The 21,835-nt window shown below is 42.7% G+C and overlaps 1 protein-coding gene across 2 annotated transcripts in view; it reads left to right on the plus strand.

The window, feature by feature from the left end:
• Window positions 1-21,835, plus strand: part of Ars2 (arsenic resistance protein 2) — an 842,642-nt gene that overhangs the window by 760,539 nt on the left and 60,268 nt on the right. For both annotated transcript variants that reach the window (XM_080275726.1, XM_080275727.1), the window contains one exon: window positions 16,272-16,445. In XM_080275726.1, the coding sequence (XP_080131852.1) occupies window positions 16,272-16,445 (174 nt within the window). The remainder of the gene's footprint in view (window positions 1-16,271; window positions 16,446-21,835) is intronic.

The raw sequence follows: 21,835 nt of genomic DNA on the forward strand, positions 1-21,835 counted from the left end.
GGTATCACCATACTGTCATGTAGTAACTTTTTCACTTCCATGCTCACTTCCCTGTTTCTTATCACTGCTTTCAAAGAACCAGCAACCTTTCTTCCCTGCTGTACCCTTTCAAGCACTTCACCCTCCAAACCTCCATCCTTACTCATCACACTACCCAAGTACTTAAACGTACTCACATTTTCCAATTCCTCACCATCCAACCTCGCTGTACATTCACTGACTTCACCTCTCTCAAAGACCATCACTTTACTCTTCCCTACATTCACCTTTAGATTCCGTTTCTTACTCACTCTCTCAAACTCATCCACCAAGCCTTGCAGCTCCCCTTCGTCTTCACTCAACAACACGGTATCATCTGCAAACAACAGTACAGGGAGTTTCCAAACACTATCCTCTCTCACCAGGGCCACTCCAACATCCACTACCCTACCTTGTACCTCTTTTATTACCCCATCCATGTACAGATTGAACAACCATGGAGACATGACACATCCCTGTTTCAACCCAACTTTCAAAGAGAAAAATTCACTTAGTTCACCATCCACACGCACTGCAGCCTTCGCACCATCGTACATACTCTTCACAGCATTCAACAACTTCCCATCTATTCCATATATTCTTAACACTTTCCACAATCCTAGTCTATCCACCCTGTCATATGCTTTCTCCAAATCCATGAAAGCCGCATACAACTTCTTTCCCTTCTCTAGAAACTTTTCCACTAAAGATCTGAGAATGAATATCTAATCTACACAACCTCTTCCCTTCCTAAAGCCTCCCTGTTCTTCTCCAACTGATTTCTCTGTTCTTTCTCTAACTCTGTCAATAAGTATCCTACCATATACTTTTCTTATTATACTAAGAAGACAAATGCCCCTATGATTACCACACACTTCTTTTTCCCCTTTTCCTTTGTACAAGGGAATAATTATACCTGACTTCCAATCCTCCGGGACTCTACCTTCCTCCCAGGCCAATCTGCACATCTTCCACATCCATTCTACTACTATCTCTCCCCCATGCTTCAGCATTTCACCACACACTCCATCAATTCCTGGGGCTTTCCCTGATTTAACTTTCTTCATTGCTTCCACAACTTCTATCCTACTGATTTCTTCCTGTCTTCTCACCTCCCTCCTTCTTCCAGCCATTCCCCAGCCACTTATACTCACATTACTTCCATCCTCCACGTTCAGCAATTCCTTAAAGTGTTCTCTCCATCTGCTCACTTTTTCTCCCTTCTCCACTAGTAATCTACCATTTTTATCTTTCACTCCCCTGGTAACTTCACTTCCACCCTGTCTTACTCTTTTCACCTCTTTCCAGAACATTTTCTTACAGTCCCTCCACTTTACACTCAAATTCCTTCCAAATTCCTCATCCACTCTCTTCTTACTCTCTCTTACTAATCTTTTCACCTCTCTCTCTCTTTCTACATATAACTCTCTCTTCCGCCTCTCAACTTCTTCCACGCCCCTATTTCTCATCCATTCATTGTATGCTTTCTTCTTTTGTGCCACAGCCCGTTTCACCTCTTCAGTCCACCACGCTGTTCCTTGCACCCCCCTCCGTCTTCTCTTCCTTCCTCACACCACATCACATGCTGCACATATTTCGTTTTTAAAGGCTCCAACATGCTTGCATGTGTCGGCCTTGGTCACCTAATGGTGGCTCTCCACGCTGCACGATCCATTGCAGCCTCCCTGTTCAGTCCCTTAACCCTAAGGTCACACTTAATGACCTCGTCCCATGTCTTTCTCGGTCTACCCCTCATAGCCCCACCCCCAATATTAACACTTCTCACCTTCGTCACCCAATTATCATCCCCCATCCTCTCCACATGTCCAAACCACCTCAATCTACCTCTCCTCATCACAACACCAATACACTCCAGTCCCATCCTACCTCTCAACTCTTCCATTGTAAACCCAGCCCCTCCAGGCCTTGGACGCAGGGACGCACTGCACATCCACCTAATCATTGTCATTTCTGTACGTCTGAGCCGGCGAATGTCTTCCTCCTTCACTGCCCAGGTCTCACTGCCATACAGCATTACACTCCTAACACATGCTGCATACAAAGACCCCTTAGCACGTAGGGAGAGCCCTCTCAATGTCAGGAGAGGCAAGAGCTCCCTAAACTTCTTCCAACCACTTCTCACCCTAGCCACAGAGCTAGCTCCAGCCCCACCTCCAGCACACAACATGTCTCCCAAATAACAAAACTCTTCCACACACTCAAGAGATTCACCAGCAAGTTCAATCCTTTCACGTCTGACGATCTCCACCTGCTCACCCCGGCACGCCGTACACATAAAATCAGCATTATCTCGCAGTCTACCTCTGATACCACTACATCTCTTATGCACCCACTTATCACACACACCGCACAAGATGGAATTACTTCCCACGCCCTTGTGGCAAACTGCACATGGCCACTCTCCCTCGTCTTTGACAGTACCGCCACCAACCCTAGATATCATCACTTTTGTTTTATCTGCATTTACCCTTAAACCCTTTTGCCCCATACCATCTCTCCACTTCCTAAACCTTTCCTCCGCCTCCCTTTCATTCTCTGCAATCAACACCAAATCATCAGCATACAACAACTCCCACGGGAGTCCGTTTCTAAAGTCACGTGAAAGGGCTTCAAGTACTATGATAAACAACATGGGACTCAAGACTGACCCCTGATGCACACCAACATTCACGGAAAACTCATCACTCAAATCTCCATTCACTCTCACCTGGGTGTGAGCACCCACATACATGGCCATAACCACCCTAACCAGCCACTCCTCCAAGCCAAGCTTTCTCATTGCCCACTTCACCACCTCTCTAGGGACTCTGTCAAAGGCCTTTTCCAAATCAACAAAAACAAAATAAAGATCCCTTCTCCTACCAATATATTTTTCCTGAAGCTGTCGAACAATGAATATGGCATCAGTGGTCCCCCTACCTGGCATAAACCCAAATTGCATCTCATCAACATTCACTCTTTCTCTAATCATACCTTCTAAAACTCTCTCCATTACCTTCATTATCTGATCTAAAAGCTTTATACCTCTATAATTTCCTCTTTCCAGGGCATCACCCTTCCCTTTATACACATTTACAATTACACTCTTCATCCAGTCATCTGGGACAACACACTCATAAATAATCCTATTTATCAGGTCAGTGACTAAACTCACCCCTATATCGCCTGAGGCCTTCAACATTTCGGCAGTCAACCCAGACACACCTGCTGCCTTCCCCACCCCCATCCACTCTCCTTGCAACTACTCCTTCCTCTCGTCTACACACACCTTCCACGTCCCCCATCTGCTCCAACTCATATTTGCCCAATCGTTCTTCCACTTCTCTCTTATACTCTGCCTTTTTCTCATCCTCTTGTAACCTTTCCACTCTCCTTGCAACTACTCCTTCCTCTTGTCTTTCCCTTCTTCTATTCCTCCATCTTACTTGAACTTTAACTCTGGCCACCACCAAGTAGTGGTCAGAAAGTCCACACCCCCAACCTCTATAAACTCTTGCATCCAATATACATCTTCGCATCCTTTCATCCACACACACATAATCAATCATTGCCTTCCTTTCACTCAATTCACCACCCACCCTTCTCATCACTCGCCATGTATACCTGTGGATCATTTTATGCCTGAAGAGGGTATTGGCTATCACCAACCCCCTCCCAGCACAAATGTCCACTAACGCACTCCCATTCTCTTCTATCTCAGCAGGCACACCCCGCTCACCAACTATTCCATCCACCTTCACATTCCCAACTTTACCATTCATATCACCAATCAAAAACACTCTATCATTCCTTCCAAACTTTTCCATGCACACTTTACATTTGTCCAGAACTCTTCTCTCACTCTTCTAGCACGATCTTGCGTTGGCGCATACACACACACAATCGCCCACATTTGTATTCCAACTTTCAACTTTACCCACACAATCCTTGATCCAACTGATCCATACTGTCTTATGCTCCTCTTCCATCTTTTACTCACAACTATACATACTCCTTCCTTTGCCCTCTCATTCTCACCTACTCCTGCACATATACCCCATCCATACTCCCATTCTCTCACAGTATAATATATCACCCTCCATTCATCAAAAGTGACCACACAGTATTAAAGTGCAACTTCAGGATTTCATATGACATAGTTACCAGTAATGAGAGTTACAAAGAGTTTAAACTACAAAAGGGCAACTGTCATGACCTGGAGAAGTACTGTTTAGAAATAGATTGAGAAAAAGAGCTTAGATGACAAGATATAAATGTTATGTATAGAAAATTCTGTGTTTTTATGAAATAGGAGTCCAAAATTACATCCCTCAGCTCAAAGAAACAGAAACAAAAATAAAGAAATGGTTTAATACAGAATGTAAAAAATCAGAAGAAAAATGAGACTTGCTGTGGAATAGGTACAGAAGACACAATAGTGAGAGGGCATATAACAACTATAAACAGGCAAGAAATGATTATAAAAAGATAAGGAGGGAGGGTCAGAGACAGTTTGAGGAAGACATTATAAATAAAAATAGTGATCAACCGAAGCTATTTTACAGCTGCATCTGAAACAAAACCAAAGTTAAAGATAAAATACAGTCCATTACGGATGAGGGAATCATATATACAGAAGAGAAAGATATTTGTGAAGCACTAAATAAAAATTTCCAATCAATGTTTACAAACGAATATAATTTTGAAAGAGATGATATGGAACATGCATGCCCACATGTATTATCAGATATACAATTATGAAAAAAAGAAGTCCAGGAAGTGTTAAGTAAATGAGACAAGGGAAAAGCATATGGTCCTGACAAAATTTCATGTTGGGTGCTACATGAGTGTCCAGCGGAGTTAAGCAGACCATTGTATTTAATATTCAAGGAATCTTTAGGTGAAGGCAAACTACCTGATATTTGGAAGAAACGAAACATTGTTCCTCTATTCAAGAAAGCTAATAGACAGAATCCACTCTAACTACCGCCAGTATCACTGACCAGTGTTGTACGGTAAGATACTAGAAAAGCTTATAAGAAAAGTTTGGGTAAACCATCTAGAAGAGCACAGTATGATAACAGAAAGGCAGTTTAGTTTTAGGAAGGTAAAATCATGTGTTACTAATCTATTAAGCTACAATGATAGAGTTACAGAAACATTACAGAAAAGGGAAGGATGGGTGGACAGTATCTATTTAGATTTCAAGAAAGCATTTGACAGAGTACCACACCAAAGACTTTTATGGAAACTGTACCATGAAGGAGTTATTCAAAGCAACTGACTGTTGGATGCAGGATTTTCTCAGAAAAAGGGAAATGAGAACAGTACTAAGGGGAAATTACTCATCATGGTGGGAAGTGACTAGCAGAGTTCCAGAGGGCTCAGTGCTGGCACCGGTTGCTTTTAATATATATAAATGACATAGACAGTAACACTGGAAATTGAAGCTATCTAAATATGTTTGCTGATGATGCAAAAATACAAAGTAAAATTACTAACACAGATTCTTGCAAACAGCTACGAGAATTAAATAAGCTTCATAAATGAAGCAGTAAATAGCAAATGGAATATAATGTGGACAAGTGTCATGTACAGTAATTAAGTTTGATAAACATGAGAAAAGACCAGATTGGGATTATAAGTTAGGGAGATCAACTGTACACATATCAGAATGGGAGGAAGACCTAGGAGTGATTATCGATAACAGACTATCTCTGGCCACATCAGTGAGAAGGTAGGTAACATGTATACAGTGCTTACCAATGTGAGAACAGCATTCACATATATAAATGAAGACATGCCAAGAAAGATAATAACATTCATTCATCAGACCAACCCAGGAGTATGCATCAGTATTTTGGAATCATCTAAAAAAACACATAGGTAAGATTGAAAAAGTACAAAGGGCAGCTACATGATGGGTACCAAGCTTAAGGGATCTAAACTACAAAGAAAGCCTAGAAAAACTGAATCTACGAACACTACAGGAGAGAAGGAAAAGAGGAGATATGATGATGCTGTCTAAATGCATATTAGGGAAAGAGAAAATAGACATGAATGAATATATGACCTATGTGGAAGCATCATCAAGAGGACAGTGCATAAAACTATATCAAAAGAGAGGCAGTAAAGAAGTAAGGAAATACAGTTTCCAAAATAGGGCAATTGATCAGTGGAATGCACTACTGAATGAAAGTGTGTGTGCCAAAACTATTCATAAATTTAGGGATATGTATGATTAAAATGGTTTAATACACGGGACAGTATAAGCTTGATGAGGAGTGGCGTGGGAGACTGCTGCAATGACTGATGAGGTAGCGATGGAGTCAGGTGCGTTGGCTCACATTGTGGTGAGGGAGACAGAGACAGTGGCCGAAGTGGTGAGGGACATGGAGGCTGGGGCGAGGAAGGCAGCGGTTGAGTGGCAGAGTGCCTTAGTGGAGACAAAGGTGACACGGGAGATGGGGATTGGCTGGAGGTTAGGTCTGCCACTAGGGGCTGAGCACGTCCTCAGCGGGAGGAAACCTTGGGTGTTCTTTGTTGGTCAATGGCGGGGGAGATGCTCTTCTGGTTGGAGGTTGGGGAGATGCTCTGCTGGTTGAAGACTGAGGAGATGCCCTGCTGGTTGAAGGCTGGGGAGATGTTCTGCTTGTCGAGGGCTGGGGAGATCCTTTGTGGCGTGATGGTGTGGTGTGGGCCTGTTTGAAGAAGGCAGTGATTGTTGTCTGCCTGGCCGCCCTCTTCTTTTCCTCCAGCATCGTCCTGTACACCTTCATCCCCTCCTCCAGCCGATTAGCGGTGTCTCTGCTTCGTCCTGGGAGAGGGTTGTGTGTGCGTATCAGCACAGTAATTTTGTCCAGCTTGGTCAGCATCTCCCTCAGAATTGTTATATTGAGGGCTCGCACTTAAGGGACAACCTACTCTTCCTGTGCCTCCTGGTGCGCCTGCCGAATCTCCTTATTGAAGAGCGCCTCGTTGCTGAGTACCCCCTTTTGGCTCGCAGTAACCTTCTCCACGTCCTCCTTGTCGACCTCCCCAAAGCCCGCCTCGTGCGACAACTCCACTGTGCCCTGTCGCATATGCTACACCGGTGGAGCTTGCATGCCCTTGGGGAAGCCGGTGAATGAGTGGACGCACTCCAGCCACAGCTTCCGCCACACACCATTGTTGGTGGGCTGGCTAACTTCATGTCACACTGCAGTGATGTTGTCTGTGGCGTGGCATACATTGTAGCCCTTCCAGAACTGCTGCATTATTGTCCTGTCATCACTGTTACAGGCCCTCACCAACTGCTGCATATTGCAGCAGAGGTAATACACTTTAATGCAGCGATCACCCCTTGGTCCATTGGTTGCAACAAGGATGTGGTGTTGGGGGGCAGGAACACCACTTCTATGTTGCTTGGCCATTTCTTCATTGCGGGAGGGTGGCTAGGTGCGTTATCTATTGCCATGAGAAATCTGTTCGCCAAATTCTCCCTCGAGGCATACTTCTTCAGGACACGAGAGAGGTACGAATGGAAATATGACGAACAGATATAAAAAATCAGCCAGCCCTTCTTGTTTGACTTCCAAACCTCCCCAAGGTTTTATATAACATACCCCACCAGAGCCCTAGGATTCTCGGAGTGGTAGACAAGGAGTGGCTTCAACTTGACGTCGCCCTCGATGTTGCCCCCCAGCAACAGTGTCAGCCGGTCCTTCGAGGTCTTGAACCCTGGTGTGGACTTTTACTCTTTTGCAAGATATGTCTTGGTGGACATTCTCTTCCAAAAGAGCCCAGTCTCATCTAAATTCAAGACCTGTTTCCCACTGTAGCCACCCTCCGTGATGATGCGTTTCAGTTTGTCAGGACACGCTGCTGCCGTCACCGTATCTGCACTCGCCGCCTCACTGTACATCTTAGCGTGTTGGAGATTAGCTTGCATCTTGAACCGGTCAACTCACCCATGGCTCGCCTTGCAGGTCTCAGTAACAGCAAGATCCCGCCTCACCTTGAGTTCCTCCCATAGTGAGGGAGCCTTAGTGCAAATAATTGCCTGGCTCATGGGTGCCTCTCTGCGGTTCTGATCCTCCACCCACGTGTGCAGCATCCGCTCCAGCTCCTCCATCGTAGGGTCTCTCTGGCTGGTGATACGGAAGGCGGGTAAGGTTGCAACCTCCCCTGCAGCAGTCTCAGTGGCCTGCTTCTTCTTGATGATGGTGGAGACAGTCGACTGGGCCAGGTAGAGAGCCGAGGTGATAGCACATGCACCTTCACCTTTGTTGTGGTGCTTAAGAATATCTAGTTTGACTTTCTAGAGAGACTGTTTTACGCACATGCTTCGTGGGAGCATCGCCAGCGCCAACACTAGGAGGCCACGTATCACCCCGACTAGGGCCTCAACTAGCATCACCACGTGCAGCACCCTTACCAGACATGATCACACTTTTTTAGGCTAAAATTCACACAAAATCACACTCCACACACGATTAGTATCACTGCTCTATTCACGGCACTGCTCGTACTCGTTTACAATGCACTACGATAGTGGCTTGCGTAACATTGGTGATGCAACATGATGCTTGGTGGGCAAGCGTAAGAGAGTTCCTCACTCTGAGATGGCCAGTGCAAGAAGAATGATATGGGTGAGTGCAGGGTGAGCGATGGCTGTGGTGCCTGCGTGAGCGTTTCTGTGCATCCTGGGAGGCGGGCAGGCTCAGCTGGCCCCTGGAATGCATGCGATTCAAATTTTCGGTTTGTTGCCTGTGGATGCGATGTTGGAGGGCCAGTCATTAAGTCGGGGCTCAGCCATTGGGTAATGTAGTTTGGTGGTATTTGTACCCCCACTGCTAAGCTGGGGTATTGCATCTAGGGGATACGTATTGTATATTGGGGTATTACTGTATGTGTATATATACAGTATATAATATGCTGTATATATATAGATAGATAGATAAGTAGATGTATATTTTTTTCATTCATTCATTGCCAGACGCCATGTATCCCAAAAGTGGTGGCCAAGGGCTTAGAGTTAATTGTTTTACAGGGAGGGGCACTAATCCTCCACCCTTAGGGATGCCAACAGCATCTGGTGTTCCCAGGCGGTCACCCATCCAAGTACTAACCAGACCCAATGTTGCTTATACTGTATATTATTACCCCAGTTGAATCAAAAGTTTATCCCCAACATTGACAATTATTGAGGCATTTCATAGGCAGGTGTGGAGTGCACAAAACATTTAGAAGTTGGTGGCAGGAGACAGCAAGTTTCAGGGCTCTTGTTTGGCGAGCCACAGCTTGCAAATGTGAATATTTTTTCCCTTCGGCGAACAAATTTTACATCCAAGTTGCCGTCTGGTGAGAAGAAAATACATCCACTTCAAAACCCAGTAAACTACAAAGTAAGTAAATCTCACCTAAGTGAACAAAAAAGCACTTTGTGATCGATTATTAAGTCTTTCCTTGTCGCCACTGAATGTTTAAAAAAATTATATTATTCTAATATCACAATGTGTAAATAAATAAACAGATATATTGTCTGTAAAATATTTTGGTTCATAGTCAGTTTGGCTACTAAAAATTCATTTGGCTCGTAAATCTGAAACCTTAGGAGCCAAATGGCTTGCAACCATCGGCAGTTAGCCAGAGCCCTGAGTTTACCTTTGTGAGTCTCCAGCTCGTCACTGGTACCCATGCGCCCATAGTTGCCAATTTGACACTGTTGGCACTAGATCTAGTGCTTTTCGTAATAATTTAGCGCCAATTAATATTAGATTTTTTTCTATATCTAGTGTATTTTGAAGTCCAATTTAGCACAAAAATTTGAGCAGTTCACCTATAGCTTAGCACATTTTAAAGTTGAGCTTATCGCTTTTGAAGATTTCAGTTTGCCAACACTGCATGGGCAGTCAGCCATCATGACTCGTGAGTGTCTGGCTTTGTGAGTGGGACCTTTTGAAAGTTTGAAAACTTTGTCATGCTATTATACAGTGTGCATATGTAATAAAAAGCAGACTTTCCTGATCTACCAGATTATCCGCCGACATGTCGTAAAAATACCCCCGCTATAGTCTGATTCCCGCCCGCTTGCGGCTTAGGTGTGGCCCGCAACTGTGGACAATGGTGCCACGTTTCCCCAACTTGCGATGTGAAACGGAAGCTATTTATGTACAAGGCATCACAAATTCGGTAAATTCAGATGAATAAAACTTACACTTGTGTATTTTGATGGATGAATCAACAGTAATCTTATTATGCATAAAATATTTATACAGTCACACACAAACATGGCATACATATTGTACAGTGTTGCTAAAAGATATTGTAGTCACTTTTAATGGTTTTTAGCGTAGTTTTTGGGTGGGTAATAATATCACAGTTATGGATATAAGATAATGAGCCTGAAAAAAGAAGAAATATGCCAATATCCAAAGTAAAAGAAATAATTCATGTAATTCTTGTGAGTGGCAATACTTACACACCCATCTGGCCTAAAATAAAGTACCGTAGACCCAACCATAGCTTGTACAGATGTTGCTTGGGAAAAATGCTCACATTTACTGGCTTTTACCATAATTTTAAGGGCGAGGAATAATCACATTTATAATCATAAGCTAATATGTAGGACAAAATAGTAGGCATATGCCAATACCCAAGTAAAAAAAAAAAAAAAATTATTCATTCGCGAGCGGCAACACTTCCACACCCAGTCGGTGGCGTTGACAGAGAGAGAGAGAGAGAGAGAGAGATAACGGTGTAGAAAACGTGGCAACACTGTACACAGACGCGGGCCACACCACAGTACCAAACGTGCGCGAGGAGGACTATAATACCAATACACAAGTCCTGTATGAGACAGCCCTAGCATGTATTCAATATGGACGGTGGGTGTTAGTGCCGAAGTGGTGACATGTGGAGATGTAGGAGGACTGCTGGGCCTTGGGATAGGCTACTTCCCCCAAGATATAGGCCCTGAAGCCTTTGCCAAGAGTCGGACACTTAAAAAAAAACAAAAAACAAACTCCTAGGTTAAAGTAAGTTCATGTGTATTGTACTGTTAAATACATGAAATATAAGTCGCTTATTAAAGATTAGTGCTTAGGATCGACCAATAATACTTACTAGACACTGTCATTGCACTGGGGTGACAGACCATGATTGCTAGAAGCTTTTTGGCAGGTTTTCCTGGTTATTTGGCAGTTACTGCTCTTCGGCATCTGGTTGGTCCTGAAGATGCCAAATTAGAGGACTTTTACTGTACATACTCTCTGATCTACAACAGTGCCAGTCCCCATATTTTGACATATGTTTTTTCTCATCCATCTGATCAGAATGATTTACAGTATTAACAGTAATTTGGGAGATGGGGAAGGGAAGGAGCCTCCAGGTGACTGGGACACACTGTTTCCCTTCAGTTTGGGTATTAACTACAGTAATCCCTTGATTGTCCAGGCATCCATTATCCAAAGGATCCATTACCCAGACACTGTGATCTGGCTGTATTAAACCAGTATACGTATATTTATCCATTTTGTCGAGACAAAATGCATGCGTCTGTGTGGAAATTATGGCCACACGATTATTTTGACTCACCTGGGTGTCAGTAGCCTGGTAACGCCATGCTGTCTAGCTTGGTAGTTCACCCAGCATCCGCTAGAGACCCCCTCGACCACCAGTATGTGTACACGTGTGTGTATGTGTGTATGTATGTATGTCTATCTATCTATCTATTGCCAGACGCCTCAATCCCGTTTGGGGTGGCCACAAACAAATCGCCTCCAAGTCGCCCTGTCCCCTGCCATTTCACTGCCCTGCTCCCAACTCACACCCCCCTCTCTCATATACAGTACCTCTTCACCCCATCCCTCCATTGCATCCTCGGCCTCCCCCTCCCTCTTCCCCCCTCCACCTCACTCACATACACTCTCTTCGTCAGTCTTTCACCCTCTATCCTCTCCACATGGCCAAACCACCTCAGTGTGTTCCTCATAACGCTTCCTATCACATGCACATCCACACCACAACGCTCCTTTATATCCTCATTCGTCAGCCTGTCTCTCCATGTGACTCCACAGGCTCCTCTTAAATAACTCATTTCCCCTGCTCTCACTCTTGACTTGTGTCCTTCCAACAACGTCCAAGCTTCATTTCCATACGTTAGAGTTGGTATCACAATTCTGTCGTGTAGTAACTTTTTCACTTCCATGCTCACTTCCCTGTTTCTTATCACTGCTTTCAAAGAACCAGCAACCTTTCTTCCCTGCTGTACCCTTTCAAGCACTTCACCCTCCAAACCTCCATCCTTACTCATCACACTACCCAAGTACTTAAACGTACTCACATTTTCCAATTCCTCACCATCCAACCTCGCTGTACATTCACTGGCTTCACCTCTCTCAAAGACCATCACTTTACTCTTCCCTACATTCACCTTTAGATTCCGTTTCTTACACTCTCTCCCAAAATCATCTACCAAACCTTGGAGCTCCCCTTCGTCTTCACTCAACAACACAGTATCATCTGCAAACAACAGTACAGGGAGTTTCCAAACACTATCCTCTCTCACTAGGACCACTCCAACATCCACTACCCTACCTTGTACCTCTTTTATTACGCCATCCATGTACAGATTGTACAACCATGGAGATATGACACATTCGTATTTCAACCCAACTTTCAAAGAGAAAAATTCACTTAGTTCACCATCCACATGCACTGCAGCCTTCGCACCATCATACATACTTTTCACAGCATTCAACAACTTCCCATCTACTCCATATATTCTTAACACTTTCCACAATCCTTGTCTATCCACCCTGTCATATGCTTTCTCCAAATCCATAAAAACTGCATACAACTTCTTTCCCTTCTCTAGAAACTTTTCCACTAAAGATCTAAGAATGAATATCTGATCTACACAACCTCTTCCCTTCCTAAAGCCTCCCTGTTCTTCTCCAACTAATTTGTCTGTTCTTTCTCTAACTCTGTCAATAAGCATCCTACCATACACTTTTCCTATTATACTAAGAAGACAAATGCCCCTTTGATTACCACACACTTCTTTTTCCTCTTTTCCTTTGTACAGGGGAATAATTATACCTGACTTCCAATTCTCCGGGACTTTACCTTCCTCCCAGGCCAATCTGCACATCTTCCACATCCATTCTACTACTGTCTCTCCCCCATGCTTCAGCATTTCACCACACACTCCATCAATTCCTGGGGCTTTCCCCAATTTAACTTTCTTCATTGCTTCCACAACTTCTATCCTACTGATTTCTTCCTGTCTTCTCACCTCCCTCCTTCTCCCAGCCATTCCCCAGCCACTTATACTTGCATTACTTCCATCCTCTATGTTCAACAATTCCTTAAAATGTTCTCTCCATCTGCTCACTTTTTCTCCCTTCTCCACTAGTAATCTACCATTTTTATCTTTCACTCCCCTTCTAACTTCACTTCCACCCTGTCTTACTCTTTTCACCTTTTTCCAGAACATTTTCTTACAGTCCCTCCACTTTACACTCAAATTCCTTCCAAATTCCTCATCCACTCTCTTCTTACTCTCTCTCACTAATCTTTTCACCTCTCTCTTTCTTTCTACATATAACTCTCTCTTCCGCCTCTCAACTTCTTCCACGCCCCTATTTCTCATCCATTCATTGTATGCTTTCTTCTTTTGTGCCATAGCCTGTCTCACCTCTTCAGTCCACCACGCTGTTCCTTGCACCCCCCTCCGTTTTCTCTTCCTTCCACACACCACATCACATGCTGCACATATTTCTTCTGTAAATATCCTACACACACCTTCCACATCTCCCATCTGCTCCAATTCATATTTGCCCAATCATTCTTCCACGTCTCTCTTATACTCTGCCTTTTTCTCACCCTCTTGTAACCTTTCCACTCTCCTTGCAACTACTCCTTCCTCTCGTCTTTCCCTTCTTCTATTCCTCCATCTTGAATCCTAATTCTGGCCACCATCAAGTAGTGGTCAGAAAGTCCACTCCCCCAACCTCTATAAGCTCTTGCATCCATTACACATCTTCACATCCTTTCATCCACACACACATAATCAATCATTGCCTTCCTTTCATTCAGTTCACCACCCACCCTTCTCATCACTCGCCATGTATACCTGTGAATCATTTTATACCTGAAGAGGGTATTGGCTATCACCAACCCCCTCCCAGCACAAATGTCCACTAACGCACTCCCATTCTCATCTATCTCAGCAGGCACACCCCACTAACCAACCATTCCATCCACCTTCACATTCCCAACTTTACCATTCATATCACCGATCAAAAACACTCTCTCATTCCTTCCAGACTTTTCCATGCACACTTCTACATTTGTCCAGAACTCTTATCTCACTCTTCTAGCACGATCTTGCGTTGGCACATACACACACACAATCACCCACATTTGTATTCCAACTTTCAACTTTACCCACACAATCCTTGACCCAACTGATCCATACTGTCTTATGCTCTTCTTCCATCTTTTACTCACAACTATACATACTCCTTCCTTTGCCCTGTCATTCTCACCTACTCATGCACATATACCTCATCCATACTCCCACTCTCTCACACTTTCTCCTCTCCATTTTGTTTCAGTTATTCCACATACATCCACTTTCGCACCCTCAAGCACCTGGACAATCTCTCTCTCTTTCACCTCATCATTCGCTCCTCTTACATTCCATGTACCCATTACCAAGTCCTTTGTCCGGTCCAGGGTCATCATCGTTTGGTCAGTCCTTGTCCAAGGCTTCTTGTTTGTTTTTTTAGTTAGTTGTTTTCCGGGGAGGGGCACTAACCCTCTGTATAGCTTTAATGAAGGTATGTATGTATGTGTATTAATGAGTACTGGAAATTGTGTATGTGTACACACAACAAAAAAACTATCGTTACACTTTCTGTGCGATATAAAATGACACAAGAATGAAGGTTTTTGATAACAGCCTCCTCCATTGGTATCCCTGCGTGTGTTTCTTGCATATTTATTATAAGCTATATCCATTGCTTCTCCCATGCATATTTCTACCTCGTCTGATTTGGCAACTCACCCACTGTCAGGCTTACCAACCCTAGCGAGACAGCCAGGTTGTTCAGTATGAAACACATCGGACCCCCCTGTAACGATAGTTTTTTTGCTGTTTGTACATATGAGTGTGTTTCATTGTGAGAGAGAGAGAGAGAGAGAGAGAGAGAGGGGTGGAAGTAAAAGTGAAATTGGAGGCGAAAGTAAAAGTGAAGGTAAAGGAGAAGGTGAAGATGAAAGTGAAGGGGAATGTGACAGTAAAAGATGGGAATGCAAAAGTAAAAGGTGAGTAAACATAATAGTAAAGGTAAATGTGAAAGTGAGAAAGTAAAAATGCAAGTGAAAGTGAAGGTGAAATTGGAGTTGAAAATGAAAGTGAAAGCAGTAGTGAAAGTGAGTGTAAAGGTGAAGATGAATATGAAAGTGAAATTGAGCATGGAAATGAATATGAAAGTGAATGTGAATGTCAGAGTGAACATGAAAGTGAAGGTAAAAATGAAAGGGAAGGTGAAGATGAACATGATAAAGACAAAAATATGTGAGGTAAAAATGAAAGTGGAAGCGTCCAGTGCAGAGAGAGAGAGAGAATTAGTCCCTCCTCTTTTTCACTCCTCCTTGATTCCCTCCCTCCCTCCCCCTCCTTTTCTTGGGGGGAGGAAGAGAGAAAGAGCGAGAGAATAAATACAGGAATGAGATGGGCGAACTTGTTGTACGATGTACTGTAGTGGCCTTTTTACAGTAGCTTTCAAAGTTGGGTTATGTACAAAGGGGGGGGCCAGGGGAGAAGTCCGTTATCCAGATGGATCCACTTGCCAGACATGCCTTTAGCTCTGTTACATCGGATAATCAAGGGATTACTGTATAGATTTAATGAAGGTAGGTAAAAAGTTGATGTCTCATGGCCTTAGTACATGTTTGACCTTTACCCTTTGATTTAATACTTGCTCATCTCGCCACTTAGCATCTGACAGCCAGTTTTTGGTCTCTGTTAATCGTGAGATGCAAGATTCCACTGCATACATAACTCTTCAGCTCACCAGTCTGTCTCTTTCCTTGTTGATGACCTCCACTGAATGTGTTCCAGCATTTCAAAGTGAACAGATATTAATATTTGGCTCTCGTCCATCTGACCTTTCTGGGGTGACAGTTTTCTAATACTTTCTTTCTCTATTTGTTCTTCTGCACTGAAGAGAAGAGATAAAGGAAAAATCTTGCATCTTCAGATACGGTGGGTATGGAGCATATGGCCGTCAGTACCCAGCATCACACGGGTATGGTGGATATGGAGGAGGTGGCGGCTACCCCAGCAAGGACTACTATGGAGGGGGTGCTGGCGGACGTGGTGACCCCTATGCCCGAGACCCATACCCCCGCCCCAGGGTCACCTACAGGTCAAGGTAGGGACTGTGAAGCTAATGTAATACAGTACATAGATATCATTTTATACTGTTTCAGAAATTCCTGGGTGCAGTTTCTCCTTTTACATCAACCTCTTACCCAATGCCATCCTAAGGTAAGGTCAGACTGAGAATACAGTAAAAGTCCTCTAATCCAGCTACCAATATTCCGAAAATCCCAATTCTTTGAATTTGTCAAGGTGATTTTTTTTTTTTTTTTTTTCTTTTTTTCCCAAAAAATTTTTTTGGGGCTTTATCTAAGGATTTATCTGGGTTGGACTTGCTCTTGGCCATGGATGTACCTGCCTGCAACTATTCATAAACACTTCTTTGCATTTCTGATGAGTAAAACACTAACCCATATCATTTTAAATGTTTATTTATGATCATGAACACTCACGATCACTAATTTCTGCTCAGGGGTGTCCTCTTCCTACCCCTATATACCCAGGGAAGACAGGAGAGGGGGATGAAACGAGCTCCACCTGCCACTACCCCAGCTCCCAACCCTCCCCCATACTCCTACTCCTCCCAATCCGCCACTCGTCATTCGTAACTAGCTGTTACATCTCAAGTTAACTTCATATTTTATACTCATAGTCACATCACTAATACACAGACAAAACACTAGGATATGTAAAAAGTATATAATATAACCATGAACACGCTGCAGCAAGAAATTAATACATCATAATGTTGACAGTAAAACAAAAACGTTAACAACGGCCATCCCAGGCCTATGCATTGAGTGCTTACATGCATACGTGTCTGTACCTGCATGTTTGTGTGTATGTGTGTGTTTATTTAGCTAGTTGTGATATACAGGAAATGAGGTACGCTCGTGGAGTCCCGTCTCTTTTTCTCACTAAGTCAAATTTTGCTTTGAACTCTTTTAATTTTTAGACTGGACGATCTTGTTATCCAATCTGTTCCACAGGTCTGTGCATCTATATGGAAAACTATATTTCTTGATGTCCTTCAAGCAACTTGGTGTTTTCAGTTTCATTCTTTGTCCTCTTGTTACTCTCCCATCCCATTTAAACAGATCTTTTCTATCAGTTTTATCTGCACCCATCATGGCCCTGAACATTGCAGTCATATTGCCCCTCTCTCTCCTTTCTCCTAGGGAAGGCAGATCCAGCTTTTCCAGCCTTTCGCTGTGAGACAGATCTGCCAGGCTAGGGACCATCTTGATTGCTGTTCATTGTATTCTCTCGGTCTTGTCTATATCTTTCTTTTTGTGTGGGGACCACTCTACTGCCACACATTCCAAACTGGGGCAGATCATGGCCACTATCAATTTCTTCATCATCTCCTCATCCATGTAATGAAATGCCACTCTTATGTCAGTCAAGAGATTGTACGTCTCTCCAACTATCTTGTTGATGTGTTTTTCCAGTGACAAACTATCCTGGACCAGCATTCTCAAATCTTTCTTTTCTCTCGCTTTTGTGATTGGTTCATTACCCATTATATAATTCAGTGATGGCCTCTTAGTACTTTTACCCATTTCCAATATTTTACATTTTTCTGCGTTGAATTTCATTTCCCACATCGGGCTCCAATCATGAATCCTATCCAGGTCTTCCTGCAGCATTGTACAGCCTTCTTCGACTTCTACCCTCCTCAAGATCTTTGCATCATCAGCAAACAGATTTGTGTAACTGTTCATTCCTTCTACCATATCATTTATGTAAGTCAGGAGCATTACTGGCACTAACAGTTAACTCTGAGCCCTTGGCCACCCTGTTTGGGATACATGGCATCTGGCAATGAATGAAAAAAAACACCAAGCTCTGTGGGACTCCACTTGTTACTTCCCTCCATCCAAACATCTTGTCCTTCATTACTGTCCTCATTTGTCTCTCTCTCAAGAAGTATGTCATCCATTCCAGGAGGTTTCCCTTCAGCCCTCCTATGTTCTCCAGTTTCCACATTAGTCGCTTGTGGGGTACCTTGTCAAAGGCTTTCTCCAAATCTAAATACACATAGTCCAGCCAGCTGTCTCTGTCCTGAAGCACGTCAATCGCTCTTGAGTAAAAGCTCAAAAAGTTTGAAACACACGACCTTCCACTTCAGAATCCAAACTGACTTTCAGCCAAAATGTTCATCTCTTCCAGATATTTTATTCATCTGTCTTTCAGGATTCTCTCGCACAATTTTGCGACTATGTTGGTCAGGGACACTGGCTATAATTCAGGGGTTCTTGTTTCTTCCCTCATAAATTGGTACCACATTGGCCCTCTTCCATTCCCAAGGCACTTTCCTTTCTTCCAGAGAACGCACATTTAAATTGTGAATCTTATCTGCCAGTTGTTCTCTGCATTCTTTCGCAACCCAAATAGAGATTCCATCCGGTCCTGGGACATTCCTTACATCTTGAGTAATTTATACACTTCCTGCACTTCCACTTTTATATCTTTTATTACTGCATTTCTAGTCACTCCCCCTCCTCCACAAAAGCCCTTTCTTTGGTGAAAACCAATTGGAAACATTAGTTCATTATTTCAGCTTGAATTGCCACATCTTTATAGACCTCTCCTTCTACTTTCAGTCTGGTGATTCCTTCCTTTTTTTTCAACTTTCCATTAACAGATCTATAAAGCAATTTGGGTTCTTCCCTACATTTGTCAATTATACCACTTTCAAAGTTCCCTTCTTCCTCTCTACATATTCTTGTACTGTATATTCATTTCTAGTTCTTCTGTATTTTTCCTTTGTTCTGTTATTACCTCTCTTTCTCCAGTAGTTCCATGCCATGTCCCTCTTTTTTTTTTTTTTCTGCTATCATACGCCTTCTGTTAAACCAGTCCTTCTTCCTGTTTTCTTTTCCTTTTACTCTTGGCACATATTTTTCCACTCCTGAATTATAGAGGTTTAGAAAGATATGCCACTTCCACGGTATCTCTCTTGTTTCTCTGAAATTTCTCCAGTCTGCATTTTTTAAAAATTTTCTCAGTCCTGTATAGTTTGCTTTCTCAAAGTTGTTTCTTCCCTGCCTGTAAAGCTCATCCATTGGAACCATATTCCATCTTGTTTCTCTGAATTTTCTCCAGTCCACATTTTTGAAAAATTTTCTCAGTCCTGTATAGTTTGCTTTCCCAAAGTTGTATCTTCCCTGCCTATCAAGCTTATCTCATGGTACCATGTTCCCTTTTATCATCTGGAACTCAGCAACCACATGATCAACTTTTTCCTGTAGGACACTGATATTTCAAAGATTCAATTACATCAGGTTCTTTTGTAAGCAGTAAATCTAGTCTTGCTGGTGTGTCATCACCTCTGAGTCTTGTCTCTTCTTTGACCCACTACATCATTACATTATTCATTGCTATATTGAACAATATAGTGCCCCACAAATCTTCACTGCCTCCTGGGTCCCATTCCTCCCAGTTCACCTCTTTACAATTAAAATCACCCATCAAAATTATGTTGTTGCTTTTCTCAGTCACTTTCTGTAGATAACTAACCGTGTCTGACAACATCTCCTGGTATTCATTGTCATTCCATGTCCTTGTCTTAGGGGAAACATATACTGCTGCGATGTCTCTCTTACCATTTTCTCCAGTTTGTAGTTTCATATTTGTTGCCTCAGACTTACCCTCTCCCAGTTCCACATTTTCCACATTGTTGTTCTTCACTGCCATCATCATTCCTTCTCCCATTTTTCCTTTTCTGTCTCCTCACCACAGTTTGTATTTACCCTCTCCCATATGAATATCAATATCCTCTCTTAACTTGGTCTCTACAAAGCACATAATGTCTGGTTCATGTCAATCAATCAATCAATCATTTCCTGTGGCACCCCACGGGATGCATAGGGTCTTAATGAACTCTCCCCACCAATATTTGTCTCTTGCCATCTCCTTCAGGTCCCACCAACACTCCTCTCCTGCTTCTTTTTTCATTGTCCTCAACCAGGTTTCCCTCGGCCTACCTCTACCTCTTCTTCCTCTACCAATCCACTCTGGCACATCCTGTATTAAACAACCTTCTTTTCTGTATATGTGCCGCAGCCACTTCCAGCGAGACAGTCTCACATATTCATTAACTGGTTCCACTCTCGTAATATCCCTTACTCTTTCATTTGTAACTCTGTCTTGCCACTTTACCCCAAGAATCCTTCTCAGTATTTTATTCTCAAATCCTAATACTTTCTGATCTGTTGCAATTGTACTGTACCATGACTCATGCCCGTAAATTTAAATGGGTCTAACCATGGACTTGTAAATTTTCACTTTAGTATGTACCGAAAGCATATTATTATTCCAAACAGATTTCAACATTCCAACAGCTCGCCAAGCCTGTCTAATCCTCTCCTCAATTTCATTGTTTAATGATCCATTAGATGATACAATCATTCCCAGATATTTAAAGTTTTCTACATTCTTCACCACATTATTCCCAATTACACAGTCGATTTGGTTCTCCACGTTCATATTAATAATTTCAGTCTTTCCACAATTTATTACCAATCCCACTTTTTCTCCTTCCTCCACCAGACAATCGAGCACCCTCTGCATCTCGTAAATACTTCCGCAAATCAGTACAATATCATCAGCATAGTCCAAATCCATCAGCTTCTTATTTTCTTTCCAGTTAATTCCTGCACCTGTTCTCCTTACAACCTTTTTCATAACATGTACCCTCCAGTAATTACTGATTTCTAACCTTGCCGATGTTAAACCATCAACGTTAGTATATGCCACTCTCCAACTCTTTTCGTTGTTCTTTTTTTCCTCTTCTCTCCCTCTCACCGTCAGGTCCACTTCCTTAATTTCTTTTCCATAACTGTCCAATAGAACACTGTCTTCTCTTGCTCTGTTATCTGTTTGTTTTTTGTTTTTGCTTCCTTTACTAGTTCCTTGACCTTAGCTCTTTCTTCCTCATTTGCATCTCTCCTTATCCAGAAATTCTTGAACTCCTCCTTTTCTGATAATTTCCATGATCTGTAATGATTTCATTTACCATTACCTGCGATTTAAACTTTAAGTGGCCTCGCCCCTCCAACATCTTACTTTCCTAACCTAAACACTTCATCAGTCTCCTCTTGCTCTTCGTTGTTACCATCCATAACTACTGATATTATCTCTTTAGTTCTCAATTCTTCTCTCTCCCTTTCTGATCTTACTGTCATACGCGTTTCTTTTACTCCTGAAATTATCACACATTTTTTCATGTCTGCTATTCCCTGACTAAAGATTCTTTACTTCTTAGTACCCTGACCACTTCCTTCTCCAATTTTTTCTTGCTTTTTTGTCCTATAATCTCTTTCAGATTTATATTTCCTTCTTCTTGAATTTTTTCCCACCCTTTGTGTTGCTCCTTGATTTCCTTAATATGCTCATCTTGCATCCTTGATTTTGATTCTTGCCCATCTACAGTAGTTT

This window comes from Coenobita brevimanus, chromosome 62 (assembly GCF_032717465.1).
Source record: "Coenobita brevimanus isolate Jiangsu-jjx chromosome 62, ASM3271746v2, whole genome shotgun sequence".
NCBI lineage: Eukaryota > Metazoa > Arthropoda > Malacostraca > Decapoda > Coenobitidae > Coenobita > Coenobita brevimanus.